This window comes from Theropithecus gelada, chromosome 10 (assembly GCF_003255815.1).
Source record: "Theropithecus gelada isolate Dixy chromosome 10, Tgel_1.0, whole genome shotgun sequence".
Lineage (NCBI taxonomy): Eukaryota > Metazoa > Chordata > Mammalia > Primates > Cercopithecidae > Theropithecus > Theropithecus gelada.
The window spans coordinates 96,708,411-96,726,255 of record NC_037678.1 but is presented as its reverse complement, the minus strand read 5'-3'; the positions used below and the strand labels follow the sequence as shown (position 1 = coordinate 96,726,255).

The 17,845-nt window shown below is 46.8% G+C and overlaps 1 protein-coding gene across 1 annotated transcript in view; it reads left to right on the top strand.

Annotated features, from left to right (window-relative positions):
- The first annotated feature begins 7,230 nt into the window (after positions 1-7,230).
- NINL (ninein like) overlaps positions 7,231-17,845 on the top strand; it is an 82,177-nt gene continuing 71,562 nt past the window's right edge. Inside the window, exon 1 of the mRNA XM_025400150.1 lies at positions 7,231-7,571. Coding sequence (XP_025255935.1) covers positions 7,535-7,571 — 37 coding nt within the window. The 5' untranslated portion in view covers positions 7,231-7,534. The remainder of the gene's footprint in view (positions 7,572-17,845) is intronic.

The following is a 17,845-nucleotide window of genomic DNA, read 5'->3' as shown; positions in this document are numbered from 1 at the left end:
AGAATGCATCAACTCTGTGATGGGTGAGGGAGTTACAGCCGTCTTAACAACACTGAGACTTGGGATGTTGTATTAGTTACTAGGGCTGCTGTACCAAATTACAACAAATTGAGTTACGGTTAAACAACAGAAATCTATCCTGTGACAGTCATGGAGGCCAGAAGTCTAAACACAAGGTGTTGGCAGGGCTGCTTGCTCTCTCTAGATTCCAGGGAAGAATTTGTGCCTTGGCTTGTTCAGCTTCTGGGGGCTGCAGGCATTCCTTGGCTTATGGCTGCGTCACTCCAGCCTCTGCGTCTTGTCACACAGCCCTCTCCTCTTCTCTCTCAAAATTCTTTCTGCCTTTCATGAGGCTATATGTAATTACATCACGTCCCACCTGGATAATCTTGGATAAACTCCTCCTCTCAAGATCCTTAATCTACTTAACTTTCTTTGCTATTAATATATAAGATAATATTCACAGGTTGCAGATATTAAGAAGTGAATATATCTTTGAGGAACTACCACAGATGTGTCTCCATTTATTTAGTTGCTTTTAAACTTTTTTTTTTTTTTTTTTTTGGAGACATAGCCTTGCCCTGTTGCCCAGGGTCCAGGCTGGAGTGCAGTGGTGCAGTCTTGGCTCACTGCAGCCTCAATCTCTCAAGCTCAAGAGATCCTGCAACTTCAGCCTCCCAAGTAGCTGGGACTATAGGTGCACGCTACTATGCCCGGCTGATTTTTTTCATTTTTTGTAAAGATGAGGTCTCACTATGTTACCAAGGCTGGTCTTGAAATCCTGGGCTAAAGCAGTCTGCCTGCCTTGGCTTTCCAAAGTGCTAGGATTACAGATACCAGCCACCACATCTGGCTTAAGTTTCTTTCAACTATGTTTGTTTCCAGAGTATAGGTTTTACATTTTTAAATTAAATTTATACCTAAGTATTTTATTCTTTTTGATGCTCTAGTAGGATTGTTCATTGCATGTATATAGAAATAAAATTGAATTTTTTTTTTTTTTTTTTTGAGACAGAGGATCTATCTGTAGCCTAGGCTAGAGTGCAGTGGCATGATCTTGGCTCACTGCAACCTCCGCCTCCTGGGTTCAAGTGATTCTTTTGCCTCAGCCTCCTGAGTCGCTGGGATTACAGGTGTTCACCATCACAACTAATTGTTTTGTATTAGTAGAGATGGAATTTCACCATGTTGGCCAGGCTGGTCTTGAACTCATGGCCTCAAGTAGTACACCCCCCTCAGCCTCCCAAAGTGCTGGCCTTATAGGCATGAGCCACCATGCCCGTCCTACAATTGAATTTTTTATATCTGCCTTGTTTTTTTTTTTTTGAGACAGGGCTCTGTCACCCAGACTGGACTGCACTGGCACAATCTTGCTCACTACAACCTCTGCCTCCTAGGTTCAAGTGATTCTTCTGCCTCAGCCTCCCGAGTAGCTGAGATTACAGGCAGCCACCACCCCCACCTGGCTAATTTTTGTAATTTTAGTAGAGATGGGGTTTCACCATGTTGGCCAGGCTGGTCGCAAACTCCTGACCTCAAGTGATCTGCCCGCCTTGGCCTTCCAAAGTGCTGGGACCACAGGTGTGAGCTACCACACCCCTTTGCTCATTTTTGAATTGGGTTTTTATTGTTGACTTGTAGTATTTTTTATTCTGGATATTAATTCTTTATCAGGTATTTTCTATTGCATAGATTCTCTCTCTTCTTAAGAGACAAGGTTTTGCTATTTGCCTGGGCTGGACTTGAAGCACCTGGGCTCAAGCAATTCTACTGCCTCAGCCTCCCAAGTAGCTGGTACTACAGGCACACACCACTGTGTGTCCATCTGTGTTTCTCTCTCTTAATAGTGTCTTTAAAAAGTGTTTTTTGGCCAGGCGCGGTGGCTCACGCCTGTAATCCCAGCACTTTGGAAGCCCAAGGCAGGTGGATCACTTGAGGTCAGGAGTCTGAGACCAGCCTCACTAACATGGTGAAACCCTGTCTCTACTAAAAAAAAAAAAATACAAAATTAGCTGGGTGTGGTGGCACACGCCTGTAATCCCAGCTACTGAGGAGGTTGAGGCAGGAGAATCGCTTGAACTTGGGAAGCCAGAGGTTGCAGTGAGCTGAGATTGTGCAGTTGCACTCCAGCCTGGGCAACAAGAGCAAAACTCTGTCTCAAAAAAAAAAAAAAAAGTTTTTTTGGCTGCGCGCGCTGGCTCATGCCTGTTACCCCAGCACTTTGGGAGGCCAAGGCAAAAGGATTGCTGGAACACAGGAGTTTGAGAGCAGCCTAGGCAATATAATGAGACCCCCATGTCAACAAAAAAAATTAAAAAAAAAAAAAAAAAAAGCCAGGAGTGGTGGTGTACATCTGTACTCCCAGCTACTCAGGAGCCTGAGGTAGGAGGATCACTTGAACCCTGGAGGTTGAGGATACAGTGAAACATGATTGTGCTGCTGCCCTCCAACCTGGGCCATAGGCAAGATTCTATCTCAAAAAAAGAAAAATATTTTTAATTATTATGGACACATAATAGTTATGCATATTTATGAGGTGCATGTGATGTTTCGATACAGGCATATGATGTATAATAGTCAAATCAAGGTATTTGGAGTATCTGTTCTCTTGGTAGTGTCTTTTGATGCACAAAATTTTTAATTTTGATGAAAATTTATCTGATTTTATTTTTCCTGTTGTTACCTGTGCTTTTGGTGCCATCCAGAAATGCTTGCCAAATCCAGTGTCCTGAATCTTTTCTCCTATGTTTTCTTTTAAGAGTTTTATAGTTTTAGCCTTTACCTTTTTGTTTAACCCATTTTTATTTATTGTTTATTTTTTTAGATGGAGTTTCGCTCTTGTCACCCAGGCTGGAGTGCAGTGGTGCGATCTCAGTTCACTGCAGGCTCTGCCTTCTGGGTTCAAGTGATTCTCCTGCCTAAGCCTCCCGAGTAGCTGGGATTACAGGTGCCTGCCACCAGGCCCGGCTAATTTTTTGTATGTTTAGTAGAGACAGGGTTTTGCCATGTTGGGCAGGCTGGTCTTGAACTCCTGACCTGAGGTGATCCACCCACCTTGGCCTCCCGAAGTGCTGGGATTACAGGCCTGAGCCACCACACCTGGCCTAATTTTTATATATGATGTAAGGTAAGAGTCCAGCTTCATTCTTTCCATTACTACAGTGTTTTGATTACTCTGTGGCCTTGTAGTGAGCTCCAGAACTGGGAAGTTTGAGTGCTCCAACTTGGTTCTTCTTTTTCAAGATTGTTTTGGCTATTAGGGGTCACTCAATATTTTATATAAATTCAAGGATGGGCTTTTTCATTTCTCCAAAATGTGACTTCGGGATTTTGTTGGGGATTGCATTGAATTTGTTTGAAAGTATTTTATTCCTTTTGATGCTATTATGAATGGAGTTGTTTTCCTAATTTCCTTTTCAGGTTGTTCATTGCTGGTATATAGAATTGCAACTGATTTTTTGTTTGTTTGTTTGTTTGTTTTTGAGACACAGTCTCACTCTGTTGCTGTGGCTGGAGTGCAGTGGCGTAGTCTTCGCTCACTGCAGTCTCTGCCTCCTGGGCTCAAGTGATCCACCTGTTACTGGTGGAGGGTGTTGACTCCAAGTTGTCCAGCTTCTTGGCATTTTGAACAAAGAATTGGACAAAACACCCAGCAAAGCAAAGAAAGAATGAAGCCATGAAAGAGCCAAAGCAAGGATTTATTGAAAACGAAAGTACACTCCACGGTGTGTGGTGGGAGCGGGCTGAGCAGCACCTCAAGGGCCTGCATACAGAATATTCTGTCCCAAATCCTCCAGCTAGAGGTTTGCCATTGGCCACTTCATGCTCACCTCATGGAAATGAAGTGGTGGCCTGCAGTCGGTTGCTTTCAGCATCAATCAGAGGCTGAAATGGAGTTACAAATGTTACACTCTTGTGCAACATCTGATTGGTTGCATTTTGCAGCCAATCAGAGGCTAAGGTAAAGTTGCGAAGTTGCAAAAGAGGACTCCACCCACAATCAGTATGATTGGTTGGGGACAGCCAATTTCCCATCTACCACGCAGAAAAGGTTGGGGGTTTGCAAAGGGAGTAGCCTCTGGTCCTTTTGTTACTTAGGCGTTGAAAGTTAGGGTTTTCCTTTCAATTTAGTTGGGCATGAAACAGCCATAGGTTCCCTCCCCCAGACCCTATTCTCCTGCCTCACTCCTACCTCAGTCTCCTGAGTAGCTGGGACTACCGGCACAGAGCACCACGCCCCCACGCCCGGCTAAGTTTTGTATATTTTGTAGAAATGGGGTTTCGCCATGTTGCCCAGGCTAGTCTGGGTCTCCAGAGCACAAGCTGTCTGTGTGCGTTAGCCTCCCGAAGTGCTGGGATTACAGGCATGAGCCACCACACCCGGCTGCAACTGATATTTAAGTGCTCATTTTGTATCCTGCAATTTTGCTGAATTCACTTATTGTTTCTAACAGGCAGGTGGGTATTTGGAAGGGGGGTGTGTGTGTCTGTGTAATCTTTAGGATTTTCTACAGCCATATTTCTTTTTCTTTCTTTCTTTTTCTTTTTCTTTTTTTTTTTTTTTTGAAGACAGAGTCTTGCTCTGTTGCCCAGGCTGGAGTGCAATGGCGTGATCTTGGCTCACTGCAGCCTCCACCTCCCGGGTTCAAGCAATTCTCCTCTCCTCTTCTCTCTGCCTCGGCCTCCCAAGTAACTGGGATTACAGGCAAGTAGTGCCTGCCACTACCCCTGGCTAACTTTTGTATTTTTAGTAGAGGGGGGGTTTCACCATGTTGACCAGGTTGGTCTTGAACTCCTGACCTCAAGTGATCTGCCGGCCTCAGCCTCCAAAAGTGCTGGGATTACAGGCTTGAGCCACCATGCCTGGGCATTTTTTTTTTTTTTTTTTTTTTTTTAGTGAAAGCAAGTTTATTAGAGAAGTGAAGAAACAAAAGAATGGCTATTCCGTAGAGCAGCTCCGAGGGCTGCTGGTTGGCTGCTTTCAGAATTCTCTATTTACCTTCAGGGTTTGACCATATGGCTATAGTGAGTCTCAGTGTGGGTCTCTTTAAGACTATTCTTTTTGGGTTTCTTACCTTTTGGATCAAAATATGCATGTCTTTCATCAGATTTGAGAAGTTTTGGGCCATTTTTTCTGTGAATGTTTTTTTCTGCCCCATTCTAGTCTCCTCTGATGTGTATGATTGTTCACTTGACCTTTAGACTGTGTTCATTTTTCTTCATTCTTTTTCTGCATTCTTCAAATTGTATAATCTTTCTTGTGTGCAGTGACTGAAGTTTTTGTTCTTCACAGTCAGCCAGTGACCTGACAAAGTTTCTTCCTTCCCAAAAGGTACTCCCATCCCTTTGTATCTTCTGATAGATGCTTTTGAGGGAAGCTTCTGTAGCCCAGGAAGGCTGAATGCAAGGCAAGGTCTGCTTCATTCCCTAAAGGAACCACTAGACCAACCAAAACCCTGAACCTGTGCTTTGGAGGACAGGGTCCCCACTGCCCACTCTGGCACCAGCCGGATATCCCAGGAGTGCAGGCTGCTGTCCTCCAGCTCTAGGGCAGCAGGAACAGGGGCTGAGGAACAGGGTTGGTAGCAGGCCCATAAGGATCTGAAATGATTCCAGAGTTTTGAAATAGTTGATTGCAGGTGCTCAGTAGTTTCTGTGGGAGCGTCTGACCCCCTAGACCTTCCGGCTCCACTATTGTGCACAATGTCATTCCTCCCAGTGTTTTTGATCATACACAGATGATTCTTGTCTTATTACAGCTATTACAGTGGTAGCTGCAAATGTGCTCTTCTTGTTCTCTCATTTCTTCTATTTCTGTTATTGGCTATTTCCAGTAAAAAAGAGGAACTGTTGCTTTCTTTACAGTAGATTTATGTTAGAAGTCAATATTGATGCTGAGAATAAAGTTTCCTATTTTTGTAATGATATATATAGAGAGAGCTCATTTTATATACATAGAAGTGTATGTGGATAATCTCATGTCTATAATTGTATGGGTATTTTGTAATTATATGGATACACATATATATTTGCTATAGTCTTAGCATGAATATAATTATGTATGGATATAAAAGTCTTTACATATATTGACATACAATAGGAACTTACAGCATTAGCTGTATATGATTATTTATCTTGGAAGCTATAAAAGCCCACCCAGCTTGTAGATGGTTAGAAACATGTGTACAGTCCCAGACACAGTTGCCTGTTTAATGGGGCATGGTAACATTTATTCAGTACTTGCCATCTATTAGGCACAGGTCTCAGTACCTAACATGTTAGCATGCTTAGCATTAGCTCTTTTAATGCTCATAATGTCCTAATTGGGTTGTTCAGATCAGGAAACTGAGGTTCAGGGAGGTGAAGTAACGTGTCCAAGGCCACAGAGCTAGAAAGTGGCAGAACCCACATTAAAACCAGAGACTTTGACAGCACAGTCTGGCATTGATAGGTACTGAGATGTCTTTTTTTAGGAGACCATAGAAAGATAGGTGTTCTAGGACAGTTTTAACATTTGGTATCTTTGTAGTTTTTAGTCTGAAAATCTACTTTGTAGGGAAAGTAAGTATTATACTGATTAACACTTAAATGAGGTATAAGCTTATTTTTATATTTTTGGGACTGGAACAATAAAAAAGCTTCTTAAACCTTATTTGATTTTTTTTAAAAAAAGGGATAGCCTTTCAAACTTGATTGTTGAGATATTTCAGGCCCGTGCCTGCAAAACGAATAAATAGCAAAAATTTTGAAAAATTAGCAAAAACCATGAAAACAGTTAAAGCAGAAGTTAATCCTAATAGCTCAGAACTGCCGGAGTGTGAAGCTTGATTCCCGCTGGCAAGGCCATTTGAAGTAGCACTGAGGTCCGCTCAGCTGGAAGGTAGGCGCCAGCTTCAGTGTTTTATTGGGGTTATAACATCTTTCCAGATAAAAAAGGAGCACCCTCAAAGGGCTGCCTCAGCCCTGTTCTTTCTGGGTGAGCGGGATTTACAGAGAGCCTTGTTGGGAATGGCTTCTTGTTACAGACACTCTGGGTCCCTAGGTGATCGGCACACCTAGGCTGCCTCTGAGTGGTCATGAATCCCTTCTCTGCCCTTAATGCCCAGTGGATTCTGGGGGGCATAGCTTAAATTCCCTTGTCACTGTGCATAAATTAACTAAATTAAATGCAAACCAACACCTTGCTCCTCCGGCCTCCAGAGGGCTGCACGGTCCTGCAGAGCGATGGCCACATCATCTGTCTTTGGGGCAGTGTCCAGTTTGCTGGGGGACAGGCTTTTCGCCTCTGGATGAAAACAGGATTTTCTTTCACTTGCTGGCAAAGTTTATGTTTGTATCTTAAATCAAGCTTTATAGCATTAGGATTATTGAGAGCCTACTCATTCCAGTTTCCAAAAATGAAACTAAGAGAAACTGTGTTGCTTTTTATCAATTTTGTTGTCAGCTGCTGAATGCTGACCAGGTTTTCCAGTGATTTTGATGTGCAAACATTTTATGCACATGTGGAATACTGAGTATTAATAATTCAGTTTGCATGAAGAAGAAACTGAAGAGGCCTCTGAACTGCTCAGGTAAACAGTGTGTATTATTATAGTGAGCTGCTTGTTGTGAGACTGCACTGAGGTGCCTGCGCAGGCCTGGGAGCTCCCGGGAACCCGCAGGGGTGTGCAGTGGCAGTGCTGGACGAATGTCTTGGTCCTGAGAGTTCAGGGAAAGCTCCCTGTTTCTTTCCTCCTCCCCGAGGTCTGTGGAAGGATGATAGAGAAGGGGTGTCCTTGCCTCTACCTTCACGCAGAGGCTTTGGGAAGTCTAAACAGAGGGCTGTGGGTGGGCAGCTCACGCGCTGTGGCCTCCCTGGGGAGAGGTGGGCGGCTGTCTTTCTCCCATCAGTGTTCTGTCATTTGCATTGGTTGTATTTCCAAGTAGGGAGGGAGGGGAAGGCTGATTTGCAGCAAGGCACCCCTGGAAATAGGGTTTGAGCAGCATGAGGCTCGGATTCTGGGCACCTGTACGTACATGGGATGGTAGTTCTGGTGTCCCTGGTGGCAGCGTGTAGTGAGTAAGCAGCAGTCTCTGTATGGAGCGCCTGGCCCTTTCAGTCATCGCCTCCTTAGTAGCAGGTTTTTAGTCCACCCTGTAGACCATGAGGCCGCAAGTGGCAGGAGCTGGGACTTGCCCAGAGCTGAGCTGCCTGCCTTGGCCACGCAGGGGCCCTGCGGCCTCTCAGCGAGGTGTGGGCCAGGTTGCTGGTTTTCTGTGGCTATGGAGTCAGCATTGCCAACGTCTGTCTATCCAGGGTTGTCTGCATGGGTCAGGAAGATCCCACTGCTATGAACCCCGTCATGTGACCTTGGCCTCTCTCCGTTGACCCTGGCAGCAGGAGCATGGCTGTTTGTTGACTCCTTACCCCTGCTGTCCCAGCTGATTCCATGAGTGTGCACACAGCTGTGCTGTAGGGAAATCGGACACTGGATTCTGGGCATCAGCACTGCTAGGGCTAGCTGACCCCAGTCCTGCCCATGTTAGTGTACGTTTTGGTAACATTTATCAAGTGCCTGCCGGTCACTAAGGGCAACACTCATGTCATTTGATCAAACACTGCAGGTCAGTGGGCAGGGCCTCTCCAGCAGCAGCTGACAGCCCAAGAGCCCTGGCTGGCAAGTGTCTTCTGCTGCCACCCTGAAGCCCAGCTCCGTTCTCCCTTACCCTGTGTTCCCCAGCCCTGTGCTCCCCAGCCCTGTGCTCCCAAGTTCTGTGCTTCCCCACCCCTGTGCTCCCCAGTTCTGTGCTCTCCCCAGTTCTGTGCTACCCACCCCTGTGCTCCCCAGTTCTGTGCTCCCCAGCCCTGGGGAGAGTTAGGGCAGCTGTCCTTCTCCCCAGTTCTGTGCTCTCCAGCCCTACTGTGACCCTGGGGGGAGGCCGTGTCCATGCCTGGGAGCAGAGGCCATGCCATGGTTGGCCAGCCACACATGGTAGCCTACGACCATGTCTGCCCTGGCTGTGCCCCTGAGGGCTACCCACCGTCTACACCAGGTCCAGGGCGTCAAAGGATTCCTTACTCAGAGGAAGCTGGGGTGAGCTGAGAGAACTCTGGAAAGCAAATGTGGGTATAATTTATGTTGTGGGGGAAGAAAGAAAATATATCACGCAGTATTTTTATAGGACCTGGCAGACTCCTCCCTTCCATGGTCGTCCACTGTCCAGGAGCGAGGCCTTTTCATAGGACCACAGGCCACAGCAGAGGTAGGGGAGCCCACCCCTCTCAGCCCCTGCTTTCCGAGGAAGAAGCTGGACAGAAACAACTCCCCTCGCCTGGCGACCACAGGAGTCCCCCCTCAGGACAGGGCCAGAGGTGCACAGTCCACGCCCATGCCTCCCTGCCCTTCATTCGGTGACACATGTTCATCTTCCAGTGGCATTGCGGGGTTGGGATGGGCCAGGGGCAGCCACCAACATCTCACACCGAGGTGTCTTTCACCCAGATAAGCCACGCTCCAACCCCAGGGAAGTCCCCAGCCTGGGCAGGGCACCGTGTTGGTCCTGTGAATGCTGCTGGGGCGGGTAGAGACTGGGTCCCTGAGAAAGGGGGAGGGAGAGAGACCAAGCGGCAAGCATGAGAGTGTAGATGTGCAATTAACGTGACGTGCATTTTGACTCTTGTCAGGAGCCCCGTTAATGGTGGCCTGTGGTGCCACCGTGGGCCTGAAGGAGACAGTGTCCTGAGGTAGCTGCGCCCCCCACAATGGGACGGTGAAGGCACAAAGCTCATTTCTGGGTTCCTCCTCCCCAGAACCACCCTCCACTGGCAGCAGCCCAGGGCCGTCCCTCCAGGGGGCCTCCCCGTGACGTGCCCCTGTCCCCTGCAGAGGGTGGTGCTACCTGACAGCCACGCTGCTGTGCATGTGCGGTGCTGCGTCTGTGAAGTTCAGTGTTTACTCCGGTATTCTGTACTCTGTTTTACTTTTGTGTGTGGAGAGGACTGGCTCCATAATGAACCTCACGCCTCCCCAGGAGCACTGCTGTGTTGTATGTGCAGAGCCAGCAGGTGCGCGGCTCTTTGACGTCAGTTTTTGTTTTGTCAAATAACATACTTACATGGCTTAAAAATGAAAACATTCAGGCCAGATGTGGTGACTCACACCTGTAATCCCAGCCCTCTGGGAGGCCAAGGTAGAAGGATCACTTGAGCCCAGGAGTTTGAGACCAGCCCGGGTAACATAGGGAGGCCCCATCTGTACAGAACAATTTAAAAGTAACCGGGCAGGGTGATACGCACCTGTAGTCCCAGCTACTTGGGGGCTGAGGTGAGAGGATCGCTTGAGCCCAGGAGGTTGAGGCTGCAGTGAGCTGTGATCAACACCACCGCACCGCAGCCGACACGAGGGAGACTCTGTTTCAAAAACAAAGAAAGGCAGAAAGTTTTAAAAAGTGTATGTTGACATCAACTACCCTGCTCTGTTGCCTTCATCTCTCCATGTGTCTCCTTAGAGGCAACCACGTTTCAGTCTTAGACATTTCTCCTGATACTCATGTCCATACCCTAACTATACTGTTTTATGGCATACAGAGTATGGACACGGTAATGGAACCTCATTCTGCTGTTATTTCTTATACTCTTTAGGCTCCCCAGTGGCCACTGTGCATTTTTGCTGTTGTCACTGCATAACATTGTCCACTGCAGAACCAACAGGTTGGCCGTGATTATACTTCTACTCTTTTGCTGGGTTTGGCTTTATAGAGGCTGATATTGTCTGGGATTTTACTGGCTTATCGTTTTGTTTTGTTTTTTTTTTTTTTTTTGGAGACAGTCTCACTCTATTGCCCAGCCTGGACCATGCAGTGGCATGATCTCAGCTTACTGCAACCTCTGCCCCCTAGGCTCAAGCGATTCTCTTGCCTCAGCCTCCTGAGTAGCTGGGATTTCAGGCGCCCGCCACCATGCCTAGCTAATTTTTGTATTTTTTTGTATTTTTGTAGAGACAGGATTTCACCATATTGGCCAGGCTGGTCTCAAACTCCTGACCTCAAGTGATCTGCTTGCCTGGGCCTCCCAAAGTGTTGTGTTTATAGGCGTGAGCCACTGCACCCGGCCCTGGCTCGCTTTTTAATGAATTTACTCTGATTTTTTCCAAATGCTCCATCGGCCCTGTCAAAAGCCTATCCCTATTTTTCCCAAATGCTCAGTGGGCAGTACACAGCAGTCTGTTTGGGGTCGGTCACCTCCCATCCCTGGCCTGGCTGAGCTCCTACACCAAAGCCTCCCATCTTGGATGGAGCCCAGATTGTGAGCCTTTGTCTTCAGCTTTCTTGGTTCACCCCTTGTTTTGCTGAAGTGTGTGCTCAGTGTGGATTTTATAGCCTCTTGGGTAGATGGAAAGTCATCTACTACCCTGAGCACGTGGAAGGCCCTGGGTTGGCTCTGAGCTTTCAGCCTTGCTGCTGCGGGCATGGTGCTGTTCTGATCCCTGCTGCTGTGATGTGGGACTGCTCCTTCTCTCTGGACATCTGTCGGGCTCACTCGTTAGTTTGCTCTGAGGTTCCCGAGGGTGTGCTTGGTGCGGGTGCTTTTCATTTGTTGTCCCAAGCGGAACGACTTTTCCATCTGTGTGCTTGGAGAAGTGTTGTATTATTCTAATCACTTCCCCTTTGCTTTCCCTTGGCTCCCTTTTCTGGGCTTTTCGAGGATGTGTAGAGCTTCGGGATTGATTATTTTGCGGGAGAGGGAGGCAAGGAGAAAATCCAGATAGAAGTGCTACAGGAGAACAGAGTTGAGCAGTTTCAGAAAGCAGGCCACCATATTTTGAACATTTTTCTTTCTTTCTTTTTAAAAAATATATTTTACTTTAATGGTGTTAAAAAACACAACATGAAGTTTACCCTCTTAACCGTTGTTAAGTGTACAGTTCTGTAATGTTAACTAGATTCGCTTAGGTTTGTAACAGATCTCTAGAACTTCTCCCTCACACCAGTTTATAAAGGTATAACTGACAAATAAAAACGGCATGTATTTATGGTGTACAAAATGATGTTTTCATACATGTATACATTATAAAATTGTTAAATCTAGCTAATTAACATATGTGTCCCCTCTCATACTTAATACTTTTTGTGGTGACATTTAAGATCTACTCTCGTAGCAATTTTTGAGTTTAAAATATGTCGTTATTAACTATAGTCACCACGTTGTACAGTAGATCACCAGAACTTATTCATGTCTTACCCAAAACTTTGCACCCCTACCCAACACCTCCACGTCCCCCGACACCAGCCCCTGGTCACTCCTGTTCACTCTTAGCTTCTCTGCAGCCAGCTGCTCTAGAGTCCACATCTGAGTAAGGTCTGTGGCGTTTGTCTCTCTGTGTCAGCCTTATTTCACTTAGCATTAATGTCCTCTAGGCACATCCATGTTGTTGCAAATGACAAGATTTTCCTCCTTTTTGAGGTGTAATAATATTCTATTGTACACAGAAGTACAGTGAGTCTTTTGTATCTCTGGGTTCCACATCTGTGGATTTAACTAACCATGAATAAAAAATGTAGTAAGGCCTGTGACGGTTGCCTCTATACTGAACATGTAGAGGCTTTTTGTTTTCTTGTCATTGTTCCCTAAACAATATGGTATAACAACTACTTACACAGCATTTACCTTGTCTTAAGTATTATACGTAATCTAGAGGCGATTTAAAGTATACAGGAGGATATGCATAGGTTATAGGCAAATACTACATAATTTTAGAGAGGGACTTGAGCATCTATGATTTTGGTTTTCATGAGGGGTCCTGGAACCACCCCCTATGGATATTGAGGGATGACTGTATGTATGGTCACATACCACGTAACAATGTTTCAGTCAGCAGTGGACTGTATATACAGTGGTGGTCTCATAAGATTATAATACTGTAGTTCTGTACCTTTTCTGTGTTTAGATATGTTTAGATTACCATTGTGTTACAGTTGCCTCCAGTATTCAGTACATGAACCTGCTTGTAGCCTAGGTTTGTGGTAGGCCATGCCTACCACACTCTGTGATGTTTGCACAACCACGAAATCACCTAACAACACATTTTCAGAACTTATCACCATTGTTAAGTGATACATGACTGTATCTCTTTGAGATGCTGTTTTGAATTTTTTTGGTTATTGTCACAGTTGAGCGGCAACTATCTGGGGCTGGCAGCGCAGGGGTAAGAAGAATTTACCAAGAAAGGCAGAGAGAAAATAGAAAAATACCGTACAGGTAGGTAAGGTATTTTTACCTACCTGTAAGAAGGGCGGAAAGAAAGTAGAAAAATACGTTGCAAGGGAGCAACAGGCACAGCAGGAAGAGAGGAGCTGACTGCAAAGAGACAAAGCTTTACTGGGGATTTTATAGAATAGTGTTTATGCTGCATGCTGAAGAGGGCTTTGTGCAGTACTGATAAGGCCAAGGTTGCGGTGAGCTAATGTGCAGGTGTCTGGGGAGAAGCTGGGCACAGGAGGACTGTGTATCCTGGGCCAGGAAGAAGAACAGACTTAGAGCTTACCTACTTTTCTTTTGGCTTCCCCTGCTCCCACCAGCCTGGCCCTGCAGTGCCTTCAAGTTTTCAAGTTTGGTGTAGTTCCCTTTGTGTATCTTTGCTTTTGTTGCCTGTGCTCTTACTGACATATCTAAGAAATCACTGCCAAATCCAACATCATGAAGCTTTCTCTCTGTTTATAAAACTATTACACTATTTTAGTTAAAACTATAAAAAGTTTTATAGTTTTAGGTCTTACATTTAGGTCTTTGATCCATTTTTGGTAAATTATACAAAAGGTAATTTTTGTATGTGGTAGAAGGGAAGGGTTAAACTGAGTTCTTTTGCTTGTGGATATCTGTAGTTTTCCCTACCGCATTTATTGGAGAGACAGTCTTTTTACCATTCTGTGGTCTTGACCCCCTTGTTGAAGATCATTTGACAGTATGCATGGGGGTTGATTTCTGGGGTCTGTTTTCTGTTCCATGGGTCTATGTCTGCTTGTGTTGGGACCACACTGATTTGACTAATGTATGGAATTGATTTTTAATTTCCCTTTTTTTCTCTCTCATTTTTTATCTTTATTGTTTAGATACACTCGATAGGAGCTTTCCTTGTCTTCTGATCCTGCTGTCGACGTCTGTTTTGCCACTTAACATGTCAGTGTCCAGGAAACCTCCCTTGGTATCGGATCGTTCTTTTTGCCCAGAGTCTTGTTTCCTGGCTGAAGTGGCTTTCCTCTCTCCTCCTGTGGGTAGTGCAGTTTCTGTGAGTGCGCGCGTGTGTGTGTTGGGCTCAGCCCCTTCATTATTCTCCTCTCCCACATCCTCCCTGCCTCACTGGCTCCAGACTCCAGGGAGTGGAGTGTGTGTGAACGCTGGAATTCTGAGCCCCACCTTCAGGCTGCTCCACTGCTTCTGAGACCCTCCATAGTTCCGCGGGGTTCATGGCTCATCTGCTGTCTTGTCGCCTGGGCTGTGTTCTGGGGTTTTTGGATCCCAGGGCAGCCCCTCGAAGTGGCCAGCCTCTTTGCAGCGGGGTTCCTATGTGGCTGAGCCAGGCCGCTTTCCAGGTGAATGCAGTCTTCTGTGGAGCCTTGGGGTTTTTCTAAGCTTTCCTGGCCGGGGTTTCCAACTGCCTCATTTGCTAAAGTTGGTCATGGGGTATTTGAGAGACTACAGAAAGACGCTTCGGCCCTCTTCCTGGGGTGAGGGGAGGACAAGTTCTATTGGGTGTATGCAAATAGAGACAGTACCTCCTCGTTTCCTTTATTTTGAAAATGTGGCTGGATGTTGTCTTGGATGGGGATTAGGCCATGTGCTGGTGAATTGTCACAGAAAGGTCTTTGACTGGCTTGTAGACCTGCTGTGTCTGACTCGCCTGCTTGCCCACACCTGACTCACCAGTAGGTGAAGCACCTGCTCTCTGGGCAGAGTCTGAGACACAGGAGTGAGGGAGAGGAGAGGAGAGGGGCGGCTCTGAATGCTCAGTAACTCAGCCATGGGCTTGAGAAGGCTCGGTGCAGCCTTGAGAAGGGGCAGGGGCTGCCTGTACTTCCCTGCTCACATGGGGATGGTGGGGCAGAGCTGCAGGTCCCCTTGGGGGCTGGCTGGTCAGATGGGTGGGCTTGCCCTACTGCCTGTGCCATGAGCCCGCGAAGACAGGGCCAGAGGGGACCGCTCTTTCCCACGCGCCGGCCCTGCTGGCCAGCCCTCCTGTGGATGCCTGACTCGTAGTCATATAGGAATTGAAGCTCCTTCCCTCTTCTGGAAATCCCAGCCCAGCCTCAGAAACGTGAATCTGGGGCTCTGAGAGGAAGGGAAGTGGTGTGGCTGGGGCCTCCTGAGAGCCCCACACATGGAAGGGACCGGCGGGCCCAGCTGCTGTAGGTGGCGGGGAAGGAGCTCATTCTCCAGCCTTGCTGCCCCTGCAGTCCCAGCCGTGGCAGGCTCTTTTCTTTTTTGTGCCTCTCTTAGTTCCACAGAGGGTTTGCAGTGTCATGGGCCAGGCCTGGCCACACAGAGAGCTGTCCTTCTAGGGGCAGCCAGGGCTCTGCAGGCCCCAATTTGAGACTTTCCCCATCTTGTTTAGAAAGGGAAAGATGCCCATGAGAAGGAACTTTGAGTCCCCATTTTGTGCCTTCTCCTGTGTAGTAAAAATAGCTGTGGTATAGGAAGAGCTGAGAGCCAAGGCCAGGCACCCCCGGCTGGCTTAGGTGCAGGACTTGCCCACAGCCAGGAGATGAAGAGATCCCTTTTTTACCCTCTGACGTTGGGAAAACAGCCCAGCCGCATGTTTCCTCCAAGGCTCGCTGTTTGGGAAGCACTCCTGGACCTTCCCAAAGGCATGGCTTGTGGGGCATGGTCAGGAGGAAACAGTGGTTTGTTCACGCCTTTCAGAGCTCACAAAGAGGAAGGAGCAGGGGTGTTTGATGCAGGAGGTTTTGTCTTCTCCCCTGCCCCTCAGATTACATATGCCCATACAAGCAGGAGGTGATGTAAGAGAAAACCCTGGATTTACCCGTCTCTCTGAGAATACTTAGTTAGATACATCATGTTACAGCCCTGCACACAAGAGCGCATTGTATTTTTTTAAATGGGGGAGACAGGGAACGATCTCTCAGTGCAAGTTTCAAAACAAGTTGGAAAATAATGTATTCAATGTTATACTTATTATACATAAGTATGTATATACATGTGTGTCTGTGTGTTATGTATGTGCGTGTGCCTCACCGCCCATCTATTCTAGAGGCTTAGAAATGATCTCAAAGCGGCCAGGCGCGGTGGCTCAAGCCTGTAATCCCAGCACTTTGGGAGGCCGAGACGGGCGGATCACGAGGTCAGGAGATCGAGACCATCCTGTCTAACACGGTGAAACCCCGTCTCTACTAAAAATACAAAAAAAAAAACTAGCCGGGCGTAGTGGCGGGCGCCTGTAGTCCCAGCTACTCGGGAGGCTGAGGCAGGAGAATGGCGAGAACCCGGGAGGCGGAGCTTGCAGTGAGCTGAGATCGCGCCACCGCACTCCAGCCTGGGTGACTGAGCAAGACTCCGTCTCAAAAAAAAAAAAAAAAAAAAGAAATGATCTCAAAGCCTGCGTTCCAAGCAGTGATTCTTCTGGGAAGCAGGGAGGGTAGAGGGACAGGCTTATTTTGTTTTCTTTATTTCATATACTTTAAATGGTTGAATTGGTTACAACTAAACATAAAATAGAAAAAAAGTGGAGGAATTTTCAAAACAGATTTTTTCATGATTCTTGGAGACACAGGAAAGGGCTGGAAATTGGGCCCTGGTGGGCTGGGTGAACCTTGGAGGCATCCTGCTCACCTCCGCCTGGGGTCCTTCCACCAGCCACTCTGCCCTCTCTCCCCGTTCCCTGCCTTTCACATTCTGGATTTTACCACTTGTCTTTCTGTTTCATTTCTTTCTTTTTCTTTTTTTTTTTTTTTTTTTTGAGACAAGGTCTGGCTCTGTTGCTGAGGCTGGAGTGCAGTGGCACTATCACAGCTCACTGCAGCCTCAACTTCCTGGCCTCTAGGTGATCCTCCTACCTAAGTCTCCCAAGTAGCTGGGACTACAGGCATGCACCACTACGCCCGGCTAGTTGTATTTTTTGTAGAGACGGGGTCTCACCATGTTGCCCAGGCTGTTTGCTTTCCGATTTATCGTTTATGGTTTTCTGTCCATTTTCTTTGTTACCATCTCAAAACAGTCTGAAAGAGGAGGCAGATGTTCACAGTTCACTCCTCTTCGCCCTGTCTGAACTTCTGTGTACTCCTGTCTGAGAAGGGTTGAGTAATTTGATTAGCAAATAGGGCAGGCCCTTGCAGATGCTGAGCAGATTATCGTTTTCACCTGCACGCCGTCTGAGACTATGAACCGGTTTGTTCATTCTCAGTGTAGATACTGACTGTTTTTACAGCTTATCAACAGGTGTTTAATTAAAAGGTCAGCTGTGTTCACTTTCTACAATCAATTTAATGTCACCGTGAAGATTCTAATTGATTTTTTTTTTAAGAGACAGGATCTTGCTCTGTCACCCAGGCTAGAATGCAGTGGTGTGATCACGGCTCACTACAGCCTTGAATCCTGGGCTCAAGTTATCCTCCTGCCTCAGCCTTCTGAGAAGCTGAGACTACAGGCTCACACCACCGTACCTGGCCAACGTTAATTTTTATATCATTGATTATATTATTTTCCTGAGTAAGATGAGGAGCATGCACATTTTCCACTGGGGAGCTGATCTGAACAGATTTTCAACTCCTCATACATTCTTCTTCTGACTCCGACCTCCCTACTCCATGTGGATGATGGCGAGTAAATGCCACCCACCACATTAAAGTGACATCT